The sequence below is a fragment of the Salmo salar genome, chromosome 11 (genome assembly GCF_965601325.2).
Source record: "Salmo salar chromosome 11, fSalSal1, whole genome shotgun sequence".
Classification (NCBI taxonomy): domain Eukaryota; kingdom Metazoa; phylum Chordata; class Actinopteri; order Salmoniformes; family Salmonidae; genus Salmo; species Salmo salar.
The window spans coordinates 123,978,906-123,999,136 of NC_138301.1; the positions used below are offsets into that span (position 1 = coordinate 123,978,906).

At 41.2% G+C, this 20,231-nt stretch overlaps 2 protein-coding genes across 2 annotated transcripts in view; both read left to right on the plus strand.

The window, feature by feature from the left end:
• Nucleotides 1-20,231, plus strand: part of LOC145859277 (uncharacterized) — a 296,534-nt gene that overhangs the window by 111,290 nt on the left and 165,013 nt on the right. The gene's annotated exons all lie outside the window — the stretch shown is intronic.
• Nucleotides 502-20,231, plus strand: part of inpp5kb (inositol polyphosphate-5-phosphatase Kb) — a 102,250-nt gene continuing 82,520 nt past the window's right edge. Inside the window, exons 1-2 of the mRNA XM_045690278.2 lie at nucleotides 502-690; nucleotides 12,948-13,029. Coding sequence (XP_045546234.1) covers nucleotides 627-690; nucleotides 12,948-13,029 — 146 coding nt within the window. The 5' untranslated portion in view covers nucleotides 502-626. The remainder of the gene's footprint in view (nucleotides 691-12,947; nucleotides 13,030-20,231) is intronic.

Here is a 20,231-nt window from a genome sequence, read left to right on the forward strand (position 1 = left end):
TAATTAAGTGAATTAAAGTTTTTTTTAAATTAGATAGGTAAATAATTTATTACAGTAATATATACATTAATTAAGTGAATTAAAGTTTAAAAAAAATTAGATAGGTAAATAATGAAATACATACAGATAGGTAGAGAAAAGGAAAGTCAGTATTTTTTGTAATTCCTTGCTTATTTATTTAATTATGTGTGGATGCATTTATTTATTTATTTATTTATTTATTATTATGGCAAGTTTGGTCCTCCATACAGGAGCAAAACATCCATTTAAAATGTCAGAAGCAAACATTTTACATTTCTTTCAGGAGCCTACTCAATTTAAACCCGAACTTGTTGTCTTATTTCTAAAACAACACAACAAGCAGAAAATAACCAAACGAAAACGACCCAGCAGCTGTAAACAGGTTAAATGTATCGGGTTGTGAAAATAACCCACCGTTTTTTTTGTTGCTGCTGTGTAGATCCTCCCACAGTTCAGAACCTTAGTGGGTTATATCAGCCTGCCGGTTCAGTCGAAGGTATTAAAACACGACACCCAGAGGTTCAACAGTAGGTAACAGTAGTTCCTTCGGTTCATTATTTTCACCCACGATACTATCGTCTATCTCTCAGGACGACACTGGTTATATGCGTGCAGGGAGTCATTCGTTTTTACCGGACACCGCTGCACACACTCCACTGACAGACACAGGTAGGCTAAGCACGTACAGCCGTGTGTGTTCATTTTGATTTCATTATTATAATTTTTTTTTGCAACTCAAGTTTATAGAATTGTTGATATTCGGATTTGGGAGAATGCAGAGAAGTTGCTGCGCTCTGGTCGACCTGCTACTCTACTGTTAAAGTAACTCTTTTCACAAGTCAGGGACCGGGAGAAACATACAGGAGAGACATGGTAGGGCCTTATGGGGTGTTATATGAGAGTTATAGGGGTGTTATAGGGGTATTATAGGGGTGTTATAGGGGTTTTATAGGGGTATTATAGGGGTGTTATAGGAGTATTATAGGAGTGTTATAGGGGTGTATTCGGAGTGTCATAGGGGTGTCATAGGAGTGTTATAGGGGTGTTATAGGGGTATTATAGGAGGGTTATAGGGGTGTTATAGGGGTGTTATAGGGGTGTTATAGGAGTGTTATAGGGGTGTTATAGGAGTGTCATAGGGGTGTTATAGGGGTATTATAGGAGTGTCATAGGGGTGTTATAGGGGTGTTATAGGGGTATTATATGGGTGTTATAGGGGTGTCATAGGGGTGTTATAGGGGTGTTATAGGGGTTTTATAGGGGTGTTATAGGGGTATTATAGGAGTGTTATAGGAGTGTTATAGGGGTGTTATAGGAGTGTCATAGGGGTGTTATAGGGGTGTTATAGGAGTGTCATAGGGGTGTTATAGGGGTATTATAGGAGTGTCATAGGGGTGTTATAGGGGTGTTATAGGGGTGTCATAGGGGTGTTATAGGGGTGTTATAGGGGTTTCATAGGGGTGTTATAGGGGTATTATAGGGGTGTTATAGGGGTATTATAGGAGTGTTATAGGAGTGTTATAGGGGTGTTATAGGAGTGTCATAGGGGTGTTATAGGGGTGTTATAGGAGTGTCATAGGGGTGTTATAGGGGTATTATAGGAGTGTCATAGGGGTGTTATAGGGGTGTTATAGGGGTGTCATAGGGGTGTTATAGGGGTGTTATAGGGGTTTCATAGGGGTGTTATAGGGGTATTATAGGAGTGTCATAGGGGTGTTATAGGGGTGTTATAGGAGTGTCATAGGGGTGTTATAGGGGTGTTATAGGAGTGTCATAGGGGTGTTATAGGGGTATTATAGGAGTGTCATAGGGGTGTTATAGGGGTGTTATAGGAGTGTCATAGGGGTGTTATAGGGGTGTTATAGGAGGGTTATAGGGGTGTTATAGGGGTGTTATAGGAGGGTTATAGGGGTGATATAGGAGTATTATAAGAGTGTTATATTGGTGTTATAGGGGTGTTATAGGGGTATTATAGGAGTGTTATATGGGTGTTTTAGGGGTGTTATAAGAGGGTTATATGGGTGGTTTTAGGGGGGTTATGGGGTATTATAGGAGTATTATAGGGGTATTATAGGGGTATTATAGGAGTGTTATATTGGTGTTATAGGGTTGTTATAGGAGTATTATAGGGGTATTATAGGGGTGTTATAGGAGTATTATAGAAGTGTTATATTGGTGTTATATGGGGGTTATGGGGTCTTATTGTACAACAGTATCAACACAAATATTGTCGTTTTGACCTGTATCAAACAAGGCTTATCGTTCTGACCTGTATCAACAGTTTTAACACACGTCTTATCGTTCAGCAGTATCAATACCAGTCTTATCGTTCAACAGTATCAATACCAGTCTTATCGTTCAGCAGTATCAATACCAGTCTTATCATTCAGCAGTATCAATACCAGTCTTATCGTTCTGGCCTGTATCAAACAAGTCTTATCGTTCTGACCTGTATCAACAGTTTTAACACACGTCTTATCGTTCAGCAGTATCAATACCAGTCTTATCGTTCAACAGTATCAATACCAGTCTTATCGTTCAGCAGTATCAATACCAGTCTTATCATTCAGCAGTATCAATACCAGTCTTATCGTTCTGGCCTGTATCAAACAAGGCTTATCATTCTGGCCTGTATCAACAGTTTTAACACAAGTCTTATCGTTCTGACCTGTATCAAACAAGTCTTATCGTTCTGACCTGTATCAACAGTTTTAACACACGTCTTATCGTTCAGCAGTATCAATACCAGTCTTATCGTTCTGACCTGTATCAACAGTTTCAACACAAGTCTTATCGTTCTGGCCTGTATCAAACAAGGCTTATCATTCAACAGTATCAACACAAGTCTTATTGTTCAACAGTATCAATACCAGTCTTATCGTTCAGCAGTATCAATACCAGTCTTATCGTTCAGCAGTATCAATACCAGTCTTATCGTTCAGCAGTATCAATACCAGTCTTATCGTTCAGCAGTATCAATACCAGTCTTATCGTTCAGCAGTATCAATACCAGTCTTATCTTTCAGCAGTATCAATACCAGTCTTATCGTTCAGCAGTATCAATAGCAGTCTTATCGTTCAGCAGTATCAATACCAGTCTTATCGTTCAACAGTATCAATACCAGTCTTATCGTTCAGCAGTATCAATACCAGTCTTATCGTTCAGCAGTATCAATACCAGTCTTATCGTTCAGCAGTATCAATACCAGTCTTATCGTTCAGCAGTATCTGGAGGAAGTTAGTTGACAGTGGTTGTACGCTGCTATAGGCTGATAACTTCTCTAGGGCATGTGGGACGGTAGCGTCCCACCTCGCCAACAGCCAGTGAAATAGCAGAGCGCCAAATTCAAAACAACAAAAATCTCATAATTCAAATTTCTCACACATACAAGTATTTTACACCATTTTAAAGATAATGTTCTCGTTAATCCAACCACATTGTCCGATTTCAAAAAGGCTTTACGGCGAAAGCATAGCATTAGATTATGTTAGGACAGCACCTAGACAAGAAAAACTACACAGCCATTTTCCAAGCAAGGAGAGGCATCACAAAAACCAGAAATACAGCTAAAATTAATCACTAACCCTTGATGATCTTCATCAGATGGCACTCATAGGACTTCATGTTACACAATACATGTATGTTTTGCTCGATAAAGTTCATATTTATATCCAAAAACCCCATTTTACATTGGCGTGTAATGTTCAGAAATGTTTTGCCTCTAAAACTTCCGGTGAATGAGCACATCAATTTACAGAAATACTCATCATAAACTTTGATAAAAGATACAAATGTTATGCACAAAATTATATATAAACTTCTCCTTAACCTCTCTGGGGCAGGCGGGACGAATTCGTCCCACCTACGTAACAGCCAGTTGAATCCTGTGGCGCGATTTTCAAAACCTTTGAAATGCTATTACTTCAATTTCTCAAACACATGACTATTTTACAGCTATTTAAAGACAAGACTCTCGTTAATCTAACCACACTGTCCGATTTCAAAAAGGCTTTACAACGAAAGCAAAACATTAGATTATGTCAGCAGAGTACCAAGCCAGAAATAATCAGACACCCATTTTTCAAGCTAGCATATAATGTCACAAAAACCCAGAAGACAGCTAAATGCAGCACTAACCTTTGATGATCTTCATCAGATGACAACCCTAGGACATTATGTTATACAATACATGCATGTTTTGTTCAATCAAGTTCATATTTATATCAAAAACCAGCTTTTTACATTAGCATGTGACGTTCAGAACTAGCAAACTTCCGGCGAATTCAGTAACAATTTACTAAATTACTCACGATAAACGTTCACAAAAAGCATAACAATTATTTTAAGAATTATAGATACAGAACTCCTCTATGCACTCGATATGTCCGATTTTAAAATAGCTTTTTGGTGAAAGCACATTTTGCAATATTCTAAGTACATAGCCCAGCCATCACGGGCTAGCTATTTAGACACCCGGCAAGTTTAGCACTCACCAATATCAGATTTACTATTATAAAAGTTTGATTACCTTTTGTTGTCTTCGTCAGAATGCACTCCCAGGACTGCTACTTCAATAACAAATGTTGGTTTGGTCCAAAATAATCCATCGTTATATCCGAATAGCGGCGTTTGTTCGTGCGTCCCAGACACTATCCGAAATGGTAAATCAGGGTCGCGCGCATGGCGCAATTCGTGACAAAAAAAATCTAAATATTCCATTACCGTACTTCGAAGCATGTCAACCGCTGTTTAAAATCCATTTTTATGCCATTTTTCTCGTAAAAAAGCGATAATATTCCGACCGGGAATGTCCATTTAGCTAAACAGAGGAAAGAAAACAAAGCTTTCGGTCGACGCGGGCACGAGCCTGAGTCTCACAGTACTGTAACCAGCCACTACCCAAACGCGCTACTTTTTTTCAGCCAGAGCCTGCAAAGCCACGATTCAGCGTTTTGCCGCCTTCTGAGAACCTATGGCAGCCGTAGGAAGTGTCACGGGACAGCTAAGATCCTCACTCTTCAATAAACAGAGACAAGAAGAACGACACCTTGTCAGACAGGCCACTTCCTGCATGAAATCTTCTCAGGTTTTTGCCTGCCATATGAGTTCTGTTATACTCACAGACACCATTCAAACAGTTTTAGAAACTTTAGGGTGTTTTCTATCCAAAGCCAATAATTATATGCATATTCTAGTTACTGGGCAGGAGTAGTAACCAGATTAAATCGGGTACGTTTTTTATCCAGCCGTGTCAATACTGCCCCCTAGCCATAACAGGTTAATGCAACCGCTGTGTCAGATTTTAAAAAAGCTTTACGGCGAAAGCAAACTTTGCAATAATCTGAGTACAGCGCTCAGACATCAAAACAAGCCATACAGATACCCGCCATTTTGGAGTCAACAGAAGTCACAAATAACATTATAAAGATTCACTTACCTTTGATGATCTTCATCGGAATGCGCTCCCAGGAATCCCAGTTCCACAATAAATCTTTGTTTTGTTTTGATAAAGTCCATATTTAATACCTAATATTAAATAATTAATACCTAATACCTAATAATATTTAATACTTTAATACCGAAATACCTCCTTTTTGTTTACTCATTCAGTCGAGTAATCCAAATGCACTGTGCTCGCGCAGTAAATTCAGACGAAAAGTCCAAAAAGTTATATTACAGTTCGTATAAACATGTCAAACGATGTATAGATGTCACGTCCTGACCAGCAGATGGAGCTGTTGTAGTAGTTTTGGGGTCAGGACGTGGCAGTCTTGTGTGTGTGTGATTGTTCTGTGTTGGTCTTGTGACTCCTGATCAGGAACAGCTGGGGATCGTTGTTCCTGATTGGGAGTCATATATGTAGGAGTATGTTTGTCACTTGGTTTTGTGGGTAGTTGTTTTTGCACTGCGTTGGTGAGCCTGCAAAACTGTTTAGTGTTGTGGGTATCATTTATTGTTTTGTCAAGTGGATGCTTTACTCTTTTTTTGTTAATTAAAATATGAGTATCCACAACTCCGCTGCATTTTGGTCTTCCCTGCAACACAACGAAGGATTTTGTGACAATAGAGTCAATTATTAGGATGTTTTTATCATAAATCTTCCATAATATTCCAACCGGACGATTCCTTTGTCTTCAGAAATGAAAAGGAACACACCTAACTCTCACGGGAGAGATCTCATGTCATTTTCTCAGTCATCTGACTCCATATGCTCTAATTCTCTCCCCATTCACAGTAGAAGCATGAAACAACGTTCTAAAGACTGTTGACATCTAGTGGAAGCCTTAGGAAGTGCACAATGACCCCACAGACACTGTATATTAGATAGGCAATCACTTGAAAAACTACAAACAGATTTCCACACTTCCTGGTTGGATTTTTTTCTCAGGTTTTTGCCTGCCATATGAGGTCTGTTATACTCACAGACATCATTCAAATAGTTTTAGAAACTTCAGAGTGTTTAATATCAAAATCTACTAATAATATGCATATCTTAGCTTCTGGGCCTGAGTAGCAAGCAGTTTACTACAGGCACGCTTTTCATCCGGACGTCAAAATTCTGCCCCCTACCCAAGAGAGGATAAGAATAGGACGATACCAGTAATGAGATACTCATTAGGATATTGATGTAGCACATGGGGATGAAACTTACTCCTCAGCCTGAAGTGTCCCCACTTACCTCGAATAGCATACAGCGCCATGCGATAGTATTCACCCCATCACCATTTTGTTGCCTTACAACCTGGTATTAAAATATATTTTTTGGGGGGTTGTATTATTTGATTTACACAGTATGCCTACAACTTTGAAGTTGCAAAATATTTTTTATTGTGAAACAAACAAGGAATAAGACTAAAAAAACTGAAAACTTGAGCGTGCATAACTATTCACCCCCCCAAAGTCAATACTTTGTAGAGCCACGTTTTGCAGCAATTACAGCTGCAGGTCTCTTGGGATATGTCTCTATAAGCTTGGCACATCTAGCCACTGGGATTTTCTCCCATTCTTCAAGGCAAAGCTGCTCCAGCTCCTTCAAGTTGGATGGGTTCAGCTGGTGTACAGCAATCTTTAAGTCATACCACAGATTCTCAATTGGATTGAGGTCTGGGCTTTGACTAGGCCATTCCAAGACATTTAATTTCCCCTTAAACCACTCAAGTGTTGCTTTAGTAGTATGCTTATGGTCATTGTCCTGCTGGAAGGTGAACCTCCGTCCCAGTATCAAATCTCTGGAAGACTGAAACAGGTTTCTCGGGGTGATAAGGTGTTGGGTTTGTGCCAGACATTTTTTCCTTGATGGCCAAAAAGCTAATTTTTTAGCCTCATCTGACCAGAGTACCTTCTTCCGTATGTTTGGGGCGTCTCCCACATGCCTTTTTGGTGAAGACCAAACGTGTTTACTCCTTTTTTTTTAACTAGGGGGCGGTATTTTGACGTCCGGATGAAAAGTGTGCCCAAGGTAAACTGCCTGCTACTCAGGCCCAGAAGCTTGGATATGCATATAATTGGTAGATGTGAATAGAACACACTCTAAAGTTTCTAAAACTGTTAAAATTATGTCTGTGAGTATAACAGAACTTATTTGTCAGGCAAAACCCCGAGGGCAAACCATCAAGGAATGTTTTTTTTGAGTTCACTGTGTTTTCAATTGGTTTTCTATGGGAAACTGGATTTATGAGGCACCTGGTTGCAGTTCCTATGGCTTCCTTAAGAAATTAGTTGATGTTTTTCCTTTGAGAAATGAAGAAGTACAGCTATTCAGAATGAGTGTCAAGCCAGGTGGACTCTTTTGTTTGGGGCGCGCGACCTGTAGCTCGCTCCACTTTGATTTTATCTGCTATTGAACACAGTATATTCCGTCTTAAATTGTATCGATTATTTACGTTTTAGGATACTTAAGGATGGATTAGGAAAGTTGTTTGAAATGTTTGGACAAAGTTTACAGGTAACTTATTCGATAATTTGTAGTCATGTTGGGCGAGTTGGAACCGGTGTTTTTCTGAATCAAACGGCCAAATATATGGACATTTTGGGGATATAAAGAAGCAGTTTATCGAACAAAAGGACCATTTGTGATGTTTCTGGGACATATTGGAGTGCCAACAGAAGAAGATCTTCAAAAGTAAGGTATGAATTATATCGTTATTTCTGACTTTTGTGTCGCCACCTGCCTGGTTGAAAATGATTGTTAGCCATTTGCATAGTGGGGTGCTTTCCTCAGATAATCGCGTGGTTTGCTTTCGCCGTAAAGCCTTTTTGAAATCTGACACCGCGGCATGATTAACAAGAAGTTAAGCTTTATTTTGACATATTGCATGTGTATTTTCAAGAATGTTAAATATTTACAATTCTGTAGTTTGAATTTGGTGCCCTGCACTTATCGCTACCGTCCCACCGAGCCTAGAGAGGTTTAATCAATGGCTTTTTTCTGGCCACTCTTCCATAAAGCCCAGCTCTGTGGAGTGTACGGCTTAACGTGGTCCTATGGACAGATACTCCAATCTCCGCTGTTGAGCTTTGCAGCTCCTTCAGGGTTATATTTGGTCTCTTTGTTGCCTCTCTGATTAATGCCCTCCTTGCCTGGTCTGTGAGTTTTGGTGGGCGGTCCTCTCTTGGCATGTTTGTTGTGGTGCCATATTCTTTCAATTTTTTAAATTAACCCCTTTAAAAAAAAGTTTGCCTAAAATGACATACCCAAATCTAACTGCCTGTAGCTCAGGCCCTGATGCAAGGATATGCATATTCTTGGTACCATTTGAAAGGAAACACTTTGAAGTTAATGGAAATGTGAAGGGAATGTAGTAGAATATAACACAATAGATCTGGTAAAAGATAATTCAAAGAAAAAAACATCCGTTCTTTTGTATTTTTTTAGTACTGTCATCTTTGAAATGCAAGAGAAAGGCTATAATGTATTATTCCAGCCCAGGTGCAATTTAGATTTTGGCCACTAGAGGGCATCAGTGTATGTGCAATGTTTTAGACTGATCAAATAAAATACAATTTTATTTGTCACATACACATGGTTAGCAGATGTTAATGCGAGTGTAGTGAAATGCTTGTGCTTCTAGTTCCGACCATGCAGTAATATCTAACAAGTAATCTAACAATTTCACAACAACTACCTTATACACATGTGTAAAGGAATGAATAAGAATATGTACATAAAAATATATGGACGAGCGATGGCCAAACGGCATAGGCAAGATGCAGTAGATGGTATAGAGTACAGTATATACATATGAGATGAGTAATGTAGGGTATGGAAACATTATATAAAGTGGCATTGTTTAAAGTGGCTAGTGATACATTTATTACATCCAATTTTTAATTATTAAAATGGCTAGAGATTTGAGTCAGTATGTTGGCAGCAGCCACTCAATGTTAGTGATGGCTGTTTAACAGTCTGATGGCCTTGAGATAGAAGCTGTTTTTCAGTCTCTCGGTCCCAGCTTTGATGCACCTGTACTGACCTCGCCTTCTGGGTGATAGCGGGGTGAACAGGCAGTGGCTCGGGTGGTTGTTGTCCTTGATGATCTTTTTGGCCTTCCTGTGACATCGGGTGTTGTAGGTGTCCTGGAGGGCAGGTCGTGACAGTACCCCCCCTTGATGCGTGGCTGCAGCGGAGCGCCAACACCGGCCACGAGGACGACCTGGAGGGCGAGGCGCAGGGCGATCCGGCCGGCGACGGTGAAACTCCCGCAGCAGTTCAGGATCCAAAACATCTGCAACCGAAACCCAGCACCTCTCCCCCCACCCGACGCCTTGAATCCAGGATGAACGATGTACGCCGGGGCCCCCTCGATGTCCAAAGGGGGTGGAGGGACATCCCGCACCTCAGATTCCTGGAGCGGCCCAGCCACCACCGGCCGGAGGAGAGACACATGGAACGAGGGGTTAATACAATAATCAGAGGGAAGCTGTAATCTATAACATACCTCGTTCACCCTCCTCATGAGTTTAAATGGCCCCACAAACCGCGGACCCAGCTTCCGGCAGGGCAGGCGGAGGGGCAGGTTACGGGTCGAGATCCAGACCCCGAACACCGGGGTCTCACTGCGGTGACGGTCCGCGCTGGCTTTCTGGCAACGCGCAGCTCGCTGGAGATGGACACGGGCGGTCTCCCATGTCTCCTCCGCGCGCCTAAACCAGTCGTCCACCGCAGGAGTCTTGGTCTGACCCTGATGCCACGGTGCCAGAACCGGCTGGTACCCCAATATGCACTGAAAGGGGGAGAGGTTAGTAGAGGAGTGGCGAAGCGAGTTATGTGCCATCTCAGCCCAGGGCACAAACGCTGCCCACTCCCCCGGCCGGTCCTGGCAATAGGATCGCAGAAACCTTCCCACATCCTGGTTGACTCTCTCTACCTGCCCGTTACTCTTGGGGTGAAAACCTGAGGTAAGGCTAATCGAGACCCCCAGGCGTTCCATGAACGCCTTCCAAACTCTTGACGTGAACTGGGGACCCCGATCAGACACTATATCCTCAGGCACCCCGTAGTACCGGAATACGTGAGTAAACAGGGCTTCTGCAGTCTGTAGAGCCGTAGGGAGACCTTGGCAAAGGGAGGGGACGACAGGACTTAGAAAAACGACCCACGACGACCAGGATCGTGGTATTTCCCTGTGAGGGAGGAAGATCCGTTAGGAAATCCACTGACAGATGTGACCAAGGTCGTTGTGGAACGGGTAAGGGATGTAACTTACATCTGGGCAGGTGTCTCGGAGCCTTACACTGGGCACACACCGAGCAGGAGGAAACATAAACCCTCACGTCCTTAGCCAAAGTGGGCCACCAGTACTTCCCAGTCAGACAGCGCACTGTCCGACCGTTCCCCGGATGACCAGAGGAGGGAGACGTGTGGGCCCAAGAGATCAACTGGTCACGGACAGCAGACGGAATGTACATATGGAGGGGAGCGGGCTCTGTACGCAACACCTGCTCAATGTCCGCATCCAGATCCCACACGAACGGCGCTACCAGGCAGGAGGCTGGGAGGCTGGGAGTGGGATCCATGGGCCGCTCCTCTGTGTCATACAGCCGGGACAGTGCGTCTGCCTTCTTATTCTGGGAACCTGGTCTGTAGGACAGGGTAAACACAAAATGAGTAAAGAACATGGCCCACCTAGCCTGATGAGGATTCAGTCTCCTCGGTGCCCGGATGTACTCCAGGTTGCGGTGGTCAGTCCAGGAATGGGGGGGGAAGAAAAGGGGACAGGATTGGTAGAGACGGCCTGCTGAAAGAACAGACATTTGTCAGCCTTGACGTACAGGTCATGCTCCAACAGTCGTCCAAGTACCCTGCGCACCAAGGACACATGCTCGTCGCGTGTAGCGGAGTAAATCAGAATGTCATCGATATACACCACTACACCCTGCCCGTGCAGGTCCCTGAAAATCTGGTCTACAAAGGATTGGAAGACTGATGGAGCATTCATCAACCCGTACGGCATGACGAGGTACTCATAATGCCCTGAGGTGGTACTGAACGCTGTCTTCCACTCGTCTCCCTCCCGGATACGCACCAGGTTGTAAGCACTTCTGAGATCCAGTTTCGTGAGGAAGCGCGCCCCGTGCATTGACTCAATCGCCGTGGCAATAAGAGGTAGCGGGTAACTGTACTCCACCGTGATTTGATTGAGACCTCTATAGTCAATGCACGGGCGTAAACCTCCATCCTTCTTCTTCACGAAAAAGAAACTCGAGGAGGCAGGTGAAGTAGAGGACCGAATGAACCCCTGACGCAGGGATTCAGAGACATATGTTTCCATAGCCACCGTCTCCACTTGCGACAGGGGATACGTGTGACTCCTGGGAAGCGCAACGTCTGCCAGGAGATTTATCGTTTTCCACTAATTCCATCGTGGAACAAACATTCGCCCATAGCCTACTGCCGTGTGCACATTGTTGCGTTTTATAATGTGAATAAATAATATTTTATCAATATTTTAAGATAAACATTCTGATCTGTTTCATCAGCCTCATTGCTTTAGATGACATTTTTTTTTTACTGGTTGTATGAATTTGGAATCCAGAGTCCCACAACTCTCCCAGAGGTATTTTTTCTTTTTTTTGGAATAGGCGATTTCTTTCTCGCACAGAACGACAAGCTGACCAATAGAATAGGTAAACTGTTCTACTATGGGGGGATATTAGATTGACATGGTGAGGTTGCTGTTCCCGTCTTGTTGGCTGAGGGAGAGAAAAGGTGACAGTTACTCTAACATACAGTAAGGGAGCATTGGAATTCGGTAAGAAGGACGCGTGCCGTTGCATTTAACGGATATTGTGTGTATAATATCTCTGGTGTGTATAATATCTCTGGTGTGTATAATATCTCTGGTGTGTGTATAATATCTCTGGTGTGTGTATAATATCTCTGGTGTGTATAATATCTCTGGTGTGTATAATATCTCTGGTGTGTGCATAATATCTCTGGTGTGTGTATAATATCTCTGGTGTGTGTATAATATCTCTGGTGTGTGCATAATATCTCTGGTGTGTAAATAATATCTCTGGTGTGTATAATATCTCTGGTGTGTATAATATCTCTGGTGTGTGCATAATCTCTCTGGTGTGTGTATAATATCTCTGGTGTGTGTATAATATCTCTGGTGTGTGTATAATATCTCTGGTGTGTGCATAATATCTCTGGTGTGTATAATATCTCTGGTGTGTGTGTAATATCTCTGGTGTGTATATAATATCTCTGGTGTATGTATAATATCTCTGGTGTGTATATAATATCTCTGGTGTGTGTTTAATATCTCTGGTGTGTGTAATATCTCTGGTGTGTGGGTATAATATCTCTGGTGTGGGTATAATATCTCTGGTGTGGGTTTAATATCTCTGGTGTGGGTTTATATCTCTGGTGTGTATAATATCTCTCGTGTGTATAATATCTCTGGTGTGTGTGTGTTTACAGGTGAGGAAATGAGTACGATAAAGTACAGAGCAGGAAGAGGAGAAGGAGGAGAAGGAGAAGGAGGAGGAATTGGCAAACTCAGGTTATACACCTCTACTGTGATTATATACCTCTACTGTGATTATACACCTCTACTGTGATTATACACCTCTACTGTGATTATATACCTCTACTGTGATTATATACCTCTACTGTGATTATATACCTCTACTGTGATTATACACCTCTACTGTGATGATATACACTGTGATTATATACCTCTACTGTGATTATACACCTCTACTGTGATTATATACCTCTACTGTGATTATACACCTCTACTGTGATTATATACCTCTACTGTGATTATACACCTCTACTGTGATTATATACCTCTACTGTGATTATACACCTCTACTGTGATTATACACCTCTACTGTGATTATACACCTCTACTGTGATTATATACACTGTGATTATACACCTCTACTGTGATTATACACCTCTACTGTGATTATACACCTCTACTGTGATTATATACCTCTACTGTGATTATATACACTGTGATTATACACCTCTACTGTGATTATATACCTCTACTGTGATTATACACCTCTACTGTGATTATACACCTCTACTGTGATTATATACACTGTGATTATACACCTCTACTGTGATTATACACCTCTACTGTGATTATATACCTCTACTGTGATTATACACCTCTACTGTGATTATATACCTCTATTGTGATTATATATCTCTACTGTGATTATATACACTGTGATTATACACCTCTACTGTGATTATATACCTCTACTGTGATTATACACCTCTACTGTGATTATACACCTCTACTGTGATTATACACCTCTACTGTGATTATATACACTGTGATTATACACCTCTACTGTGATTATACACCTCTACTGTGATTATACACCTCTACTGTGATTATATACCTCTACTGTGATTATATACCTCTACTGTGATTATATACACTGTGATTATACACCTCTACTGTGATTATATACCTCTACTGTGATTATACACCTCTACTGTGATTATACACCTCTACTGTGATTATATACACTGTGATTATACACCTCTACTGTGATTATACACCTCTACTGTGATTATATACCTCTACTGTGATTATACACCTCTACTGTGATTATATACCTCTACTGTGATTATATATCTCTACTGTGATTATATACACTGTGATTATACACCTCTACTGTGATTATATACCTCTACTGTGATTATACACCTCTACTGTGATTATACACCTCTACTGTGATTATATACACTGTGATTATATACACTGTGATTATACACCTCTACTGTGATTATACACCTCTACTGTGATTATACACCTCTACTGTGATTATATACACTGTGATTATACACCTCTACTGTGATTATATACACTGTGATTATACACCTCTACTGTGATTATATACACTGTGATTATACACCTCTACTGTGATTATATACACTGTGATTATACACCTCTACTGTGATTATACACCTCTACTGTGATTATATACACTGTGATTATACACCTCTACTGTGATTATACACCTCTACTGTGATTATATACACTGTGATTATACACCTCTACTGTGATTATACACCTCTACTGTGATTATATACACTGTGATTATACACCTCTACTGTGATTATACACCTCTACTGTGATTATATACACTGTGATTATACACCTCTACTGTGATTATACACCTCTACTGTGATTATACACCTCTACTGTGATTATACACCTCTACTGTGATTATATACACTGTGATTATACACCTCTACTGTGATTATACACCTCTACTGTGATTATACACCTCTACTGTGATTATATACACTGTGATTATACACCTCTACTGTGATTATATACACTGTGATTATACACCTCTACTGTGATTATATACACTGTGATTATACACCTCTACTGTGATTATATACACTGTGATTATACACCTCTACTGTGATTATACACCTCTACTGTGATTATATACACTGTGATTATACACCTCTACTGTGATTATATACCTCTACTGTGATTATATACACTGTGATTATACACCTCTAGTGTGATTATATACACTGTGATTATACACCTCTACTGTGATTATACACCTCTACTGTGATTATACACCTCTACTGTGATTATATACACTGTGATTATACACCTCTACTGTGATTATACACCTCTACTGTGATTATACACCTCTACTGTGATTATACACCTCTACTGTGATTATATACCTCTACTGTGATTATACACCTCTACTGTGATTATATACCTCTACTGTGATTATACACCTCTACTGTGATTATATACCTCTACTGTGATTATATACCTCTACTGTGATTATACACCTCTACTGTGATTATATACACTGTGATTATACACCTCTACTGTGATTATACACCTCTACTGTGATTATATACACTGTGATTATACACCTCTACTGTGATTATACACCTCTACTGTGATTATACACCTCTACTGTGATTATACACCTCTACTGTGATTATATACCTCTACTGTGATTATACACCTCTACTGTGATTATATACCTCTACTGTGATTATACACCTCTACTGTGATTATATACCTCTACTGTGATTATATACCTCTACTGTGATTATACACCTCTACTGTGATTATATACACTGTGATTATACACCTCTACTGTGATTATACACCTCTACTGTGATTATATACACTGTGATTATACACCTCTACTGTGATTATACACCTCTACTGTGATTATACACCTCTACTGTGATTATACACCTCTACTGTGATTATATACCTCTACTGTGATTATATACCTCTACTGTGATTATACACCTCTACTGTGATTATATACACTGTGATTATACACCTCTACTGTGATTATATACACTGTGATTATACACCTCTACTGTGATTATACACCTCTACTGTGATTATACACCTCTACTGTGATTATATACCTCTACTGTGATTATATACACTGTGATTATACACCTCTACTGTGATTATACACCTCTACTGTGATTATACATCTCTACTGTGATTATATACCTCTACTGTGATTATATACCTCTACTGTGATTATACACCTCTACTGTGATTATATACACTGTGATTATACACCTCTACTGTGATTATACACCTCTACTGTGATTATACACCTCTACTGTGATTATACACCTCTACTGTGATTATACACCTCTACTGTGATTATACACCTCTACTGTGATTATACACCTCTACTGTGATTATACACCTCTACTGTGATTATACACCTCTACTGTGATTATACACCTCTACTGTGATTATATACACTGTGATTATACACCTCTACTGTGATTATACACCTCTACTGTGATTATACACCTCTACTGTGATTATACACCTCTACTGTGATTATATACACTGTGATTATATACACTGTGATTATACACCTCTACTGTGATTATACACCTCTACTGTGATTATACACCTCTACTGTGATTATATACACTGTGATTATACACCTCTACTGTGATTATATACACTGTGATTATACACCTCTACTGTGATTATATACACTGTGATTATACACCTCTACTGTGATTATATACACTGTGATTATACACCTCTACTGTGATTATACACCTCTACTGTGATTATATACACTGTGATTATACACCTCTACTGTGATTATATACCTCTACTGTGATTATATACACTGTGATTATACACCTCTAGTGTGATTATATACACTGTGATTATACACCTCTACTGTGATTATACACCTCTACTGTGATTATACACCTCTACTGTGATTATATACACTGTGATTATACACCTCTACTGTGATTATACACCTCTACTGTGATTATACACCTCTACTGTGATTATACACCTCTACTGTGATTATATACCTCTACTGTGATTATACACCTCTACTGTGATTATATACCTCTACTGTGATTATACACCTCTACTGTGATTATATACCTCTACTGTGATTATATACCTCTACTGTGATTATACACCTCTACTGTGATTATATACACTGTGATTATACACCTCTACTGTGATTATACACCTCTACTGTGATTATATACACTGTGATTATACACCTCTACTGTGATTATACACCTCTACTGTGATTATACACCTCTACTGTGATTATACACCTCTACTGTGATTATATACCTCTACTGTGATTATACACCTCTACTGTGATTATATACCTCTACTGTGATTATACACCTCTACTGTGATTATATACCTCTACTGTGATTATATACCTCTACTGTGATTATACACCTCTACTGTGATTATATACACTGTGATTATACACCTCTACTGTGATTATACACCTCTACTGTGATTATATACACTGTGATTATACACCTCTACTGTGATTATACACCTCTACTGTGATTATACACCTCTACTGTGATTATACACCTCTACTGTGATTATATACCTCTACTGTGATTATATACCTCTACTGTGATTATACACCTCTACTGTGATTATATACACTGTGATTATACACCTCTACTGTGATTATATACACTGTGATTATACACCTCTACTGTGATTATACACCTCTACTGTGATTATACACCTCTACTGTGATTATATACCTCTACTGTGATTATATACACTGTGATTATACACCTCTACTGTGATTATACACCTCTACTGTGATTATACATCTCTACTGTGATTATATACCTCTACTGTGATTATATACCTCTACTGTGATTATACACCTCTACTGTGATTATATACACTGTGATTATACACCTCTACTGTGATTATACACCTCTACTGTGATTATACACCTCTACTGTGATTATACACCTCTACTGTGATTATACACCTCTACTGTGATTATACACCTCTACTGTGATTATACACCTCTACTGTGATTATATACACTGTGATTATACACCTCTACTGTGATTATACACCTCTACTGTGTTTTAAATGTTTTGTTTTCATTTCCACATGGGACCCCTTTTTAATGCATGACATTTCTCAGCTGACTACCATCTCATTCTGTTCCATTTATTATTTATTTCTCTTCTCTATCTTGTTTTGTTGATTTTTACACATAGAAACCTTTAATTCATGGTCTTTCTCAGCTGACTAGCTGTTGAGGGGAAGTCTCTCCATCTCCCCTCGCATCAGTAGAGAACGAGTGACTACAACAAAATGCCGCACCTCTGTAGGGACCAAATCTTGTTGCTTCCAATGTATCTAAAAACTCTGGCATCACGGGAGTGACCTGTACTGATGATGACTGAGTATTGGGACACGGACTATGTTTTGTTTGGGTTGAAATCCGAGGAGAAAATAACACATTTCATTTTTAAAAGAAGCCTGTTTTTTTCAATCATGTCAGCAAGTGTTGTTTGCCTCCCCTCTAGTCACAAATGAAGTCCATTCAAAATGGATTGAAGATGTTCCCTAAAAACAAACTTCTGATACAAACTCCTCATGAGGTATCTTCGCTAGCGTTGGCTTTAATGCGACGGCAATCGTGGAGAGATGCAACAATCTCCTCCCTAAACTCACGTCGGCTGCTCTCTTTCTCTCTCTCTCTCTCTCTCTCTCTCTGTCTCTCTCTCTCTCTCTCTCTGTCTCTCTCTCTCTCTCTCTCTCTCTCTCTCTCTCTGTCTCTCTCTCTCTCTCTCTCTCTCTCTCTCTCTGTCTCTCTCTCTCTCTCTCTGTCTCTGTCTGTCTCTCTCTCTCTCTCTCCTCTCTCTCTCTCTCTCTCTCTCTCTCTCTCTGTCTCTCTCTCTCTCTCTGTCTCTCTCTGTCTCTCTCTCAATTCAATTCGCTTTATTGGCATGACGTAACAATGTACATATTGCCAAAGCTTATTTTGGATATTTACAATATAAAAATAAAAAAATAAAAATGAGAATCCATATTGTCAACGGGACAACAGTAACAACAATAACCAAGGGTCAAAATAACCATACAATAACAATAGCCATACAGTAGAGGACACGTGCAGGTTTATTGGTCTGTCTGTTTATTGGTCTGTCTCTCTCTCTCTCTCTCTCTCTCTATTAAAGAGCAACGTTCTGGTGTATCTGGTGTATCAAACGCCAGTCTAATAGACCTGATTTAGAGTTACCCAACCTCCTTCTGGAATGGAGCTTTAAAGGTGAACGGCCTTGCGAATGGAACCTTCAGACTACAGAATGTTAAGATGGTTTAGTTCTGCAAGAGTTTTGTAATAATCTGTTGTAGTACATAACCAACTCTCTGACCAGAGCAGATCAGACAAAGGTAAAGAATGTGTGTTTAACAGTCTCCATGTGATAGTGTTACAAACAGAGCAGGGAGGGTTGAGTGGGAGGTAGAGCTGGGGGAAGGAGGGGTAGAGGAGAGGTAGAGGAGGGGTAGAGGAGGGGAAGGAGGGGTAGAGGAGAGGTAGAGCTGGGGAAGGAGGGGTAGAGGAGAGGTAGAGGAGGGGTAGAGGAGAGGTAGAGCTGGGGAAGGAGGGGTAGAGGAGGGGAAGGAGGGGTAGAGGAGAGGTAGAGCTGGGGAAGGAGGGGTAGAAGAGGGGTAGAGGAGAGGTAGAGTAGGGGAAGGAGGGGTAGAGGAGGGGTAGAGGAGGGGAAGGAGGGGTACAGGAGGGGTAGAGGAGGGGTAGAGGAGAGGTAGAGCTGGGGAAGGAGGGGTAGAAGAGGGGAAGGAGGGGTACAGGAGGGGAAGGAGGGGTAGAGGAGAGGTAGAGGAGGGGTAGAGGAGAGGTAGAGCTGGGGAAGGAGGGGTAGAAGAGGGGTAGAGGAGAGGTAGAGGAGGGGAAGGAGGGGTAGAGGAGGGGTAGAGGAGGGGAAGGAGGGGTACAGGAGGGGTAGAGGAGGGGTAGAGCTGGGGAAGGAGGGGTAGAAGAGGGGAAGGAGGGGTAGAGGAGGGGAAGGAGGGGTAGAGGAGGGGAAGGAGGGGTAGAGGAGGGGAAGGAGGGGTACAGGAGGGGAAGGAGGGGTAGAGGAGGGGTAGAGGAGGGGAAGGAGGGGAAGGAGGGGTACAGGAGGGGAAGGAGGGGTAGAGGAGGGGAAGGAGGGGAAGGAGGGGTACAGGAGGGGAAGGAGGGGTAGAGGAGGGGAAGGAGGGGTAGAGGAGGGGAAGGAGGGGTACAGGAGGGGAAGGAGGGGTAGAGGAGGGGTAGAGGAGGGGAAGGAGGGGAAGGAGGGGTACAGGAGGGGAAGGAGGGGTAGAGGAGGGGAAGGAGGGGAAGGAGGGGTACAGGAGGGGAAGGAGGGGTAGAGGAGGGGTAG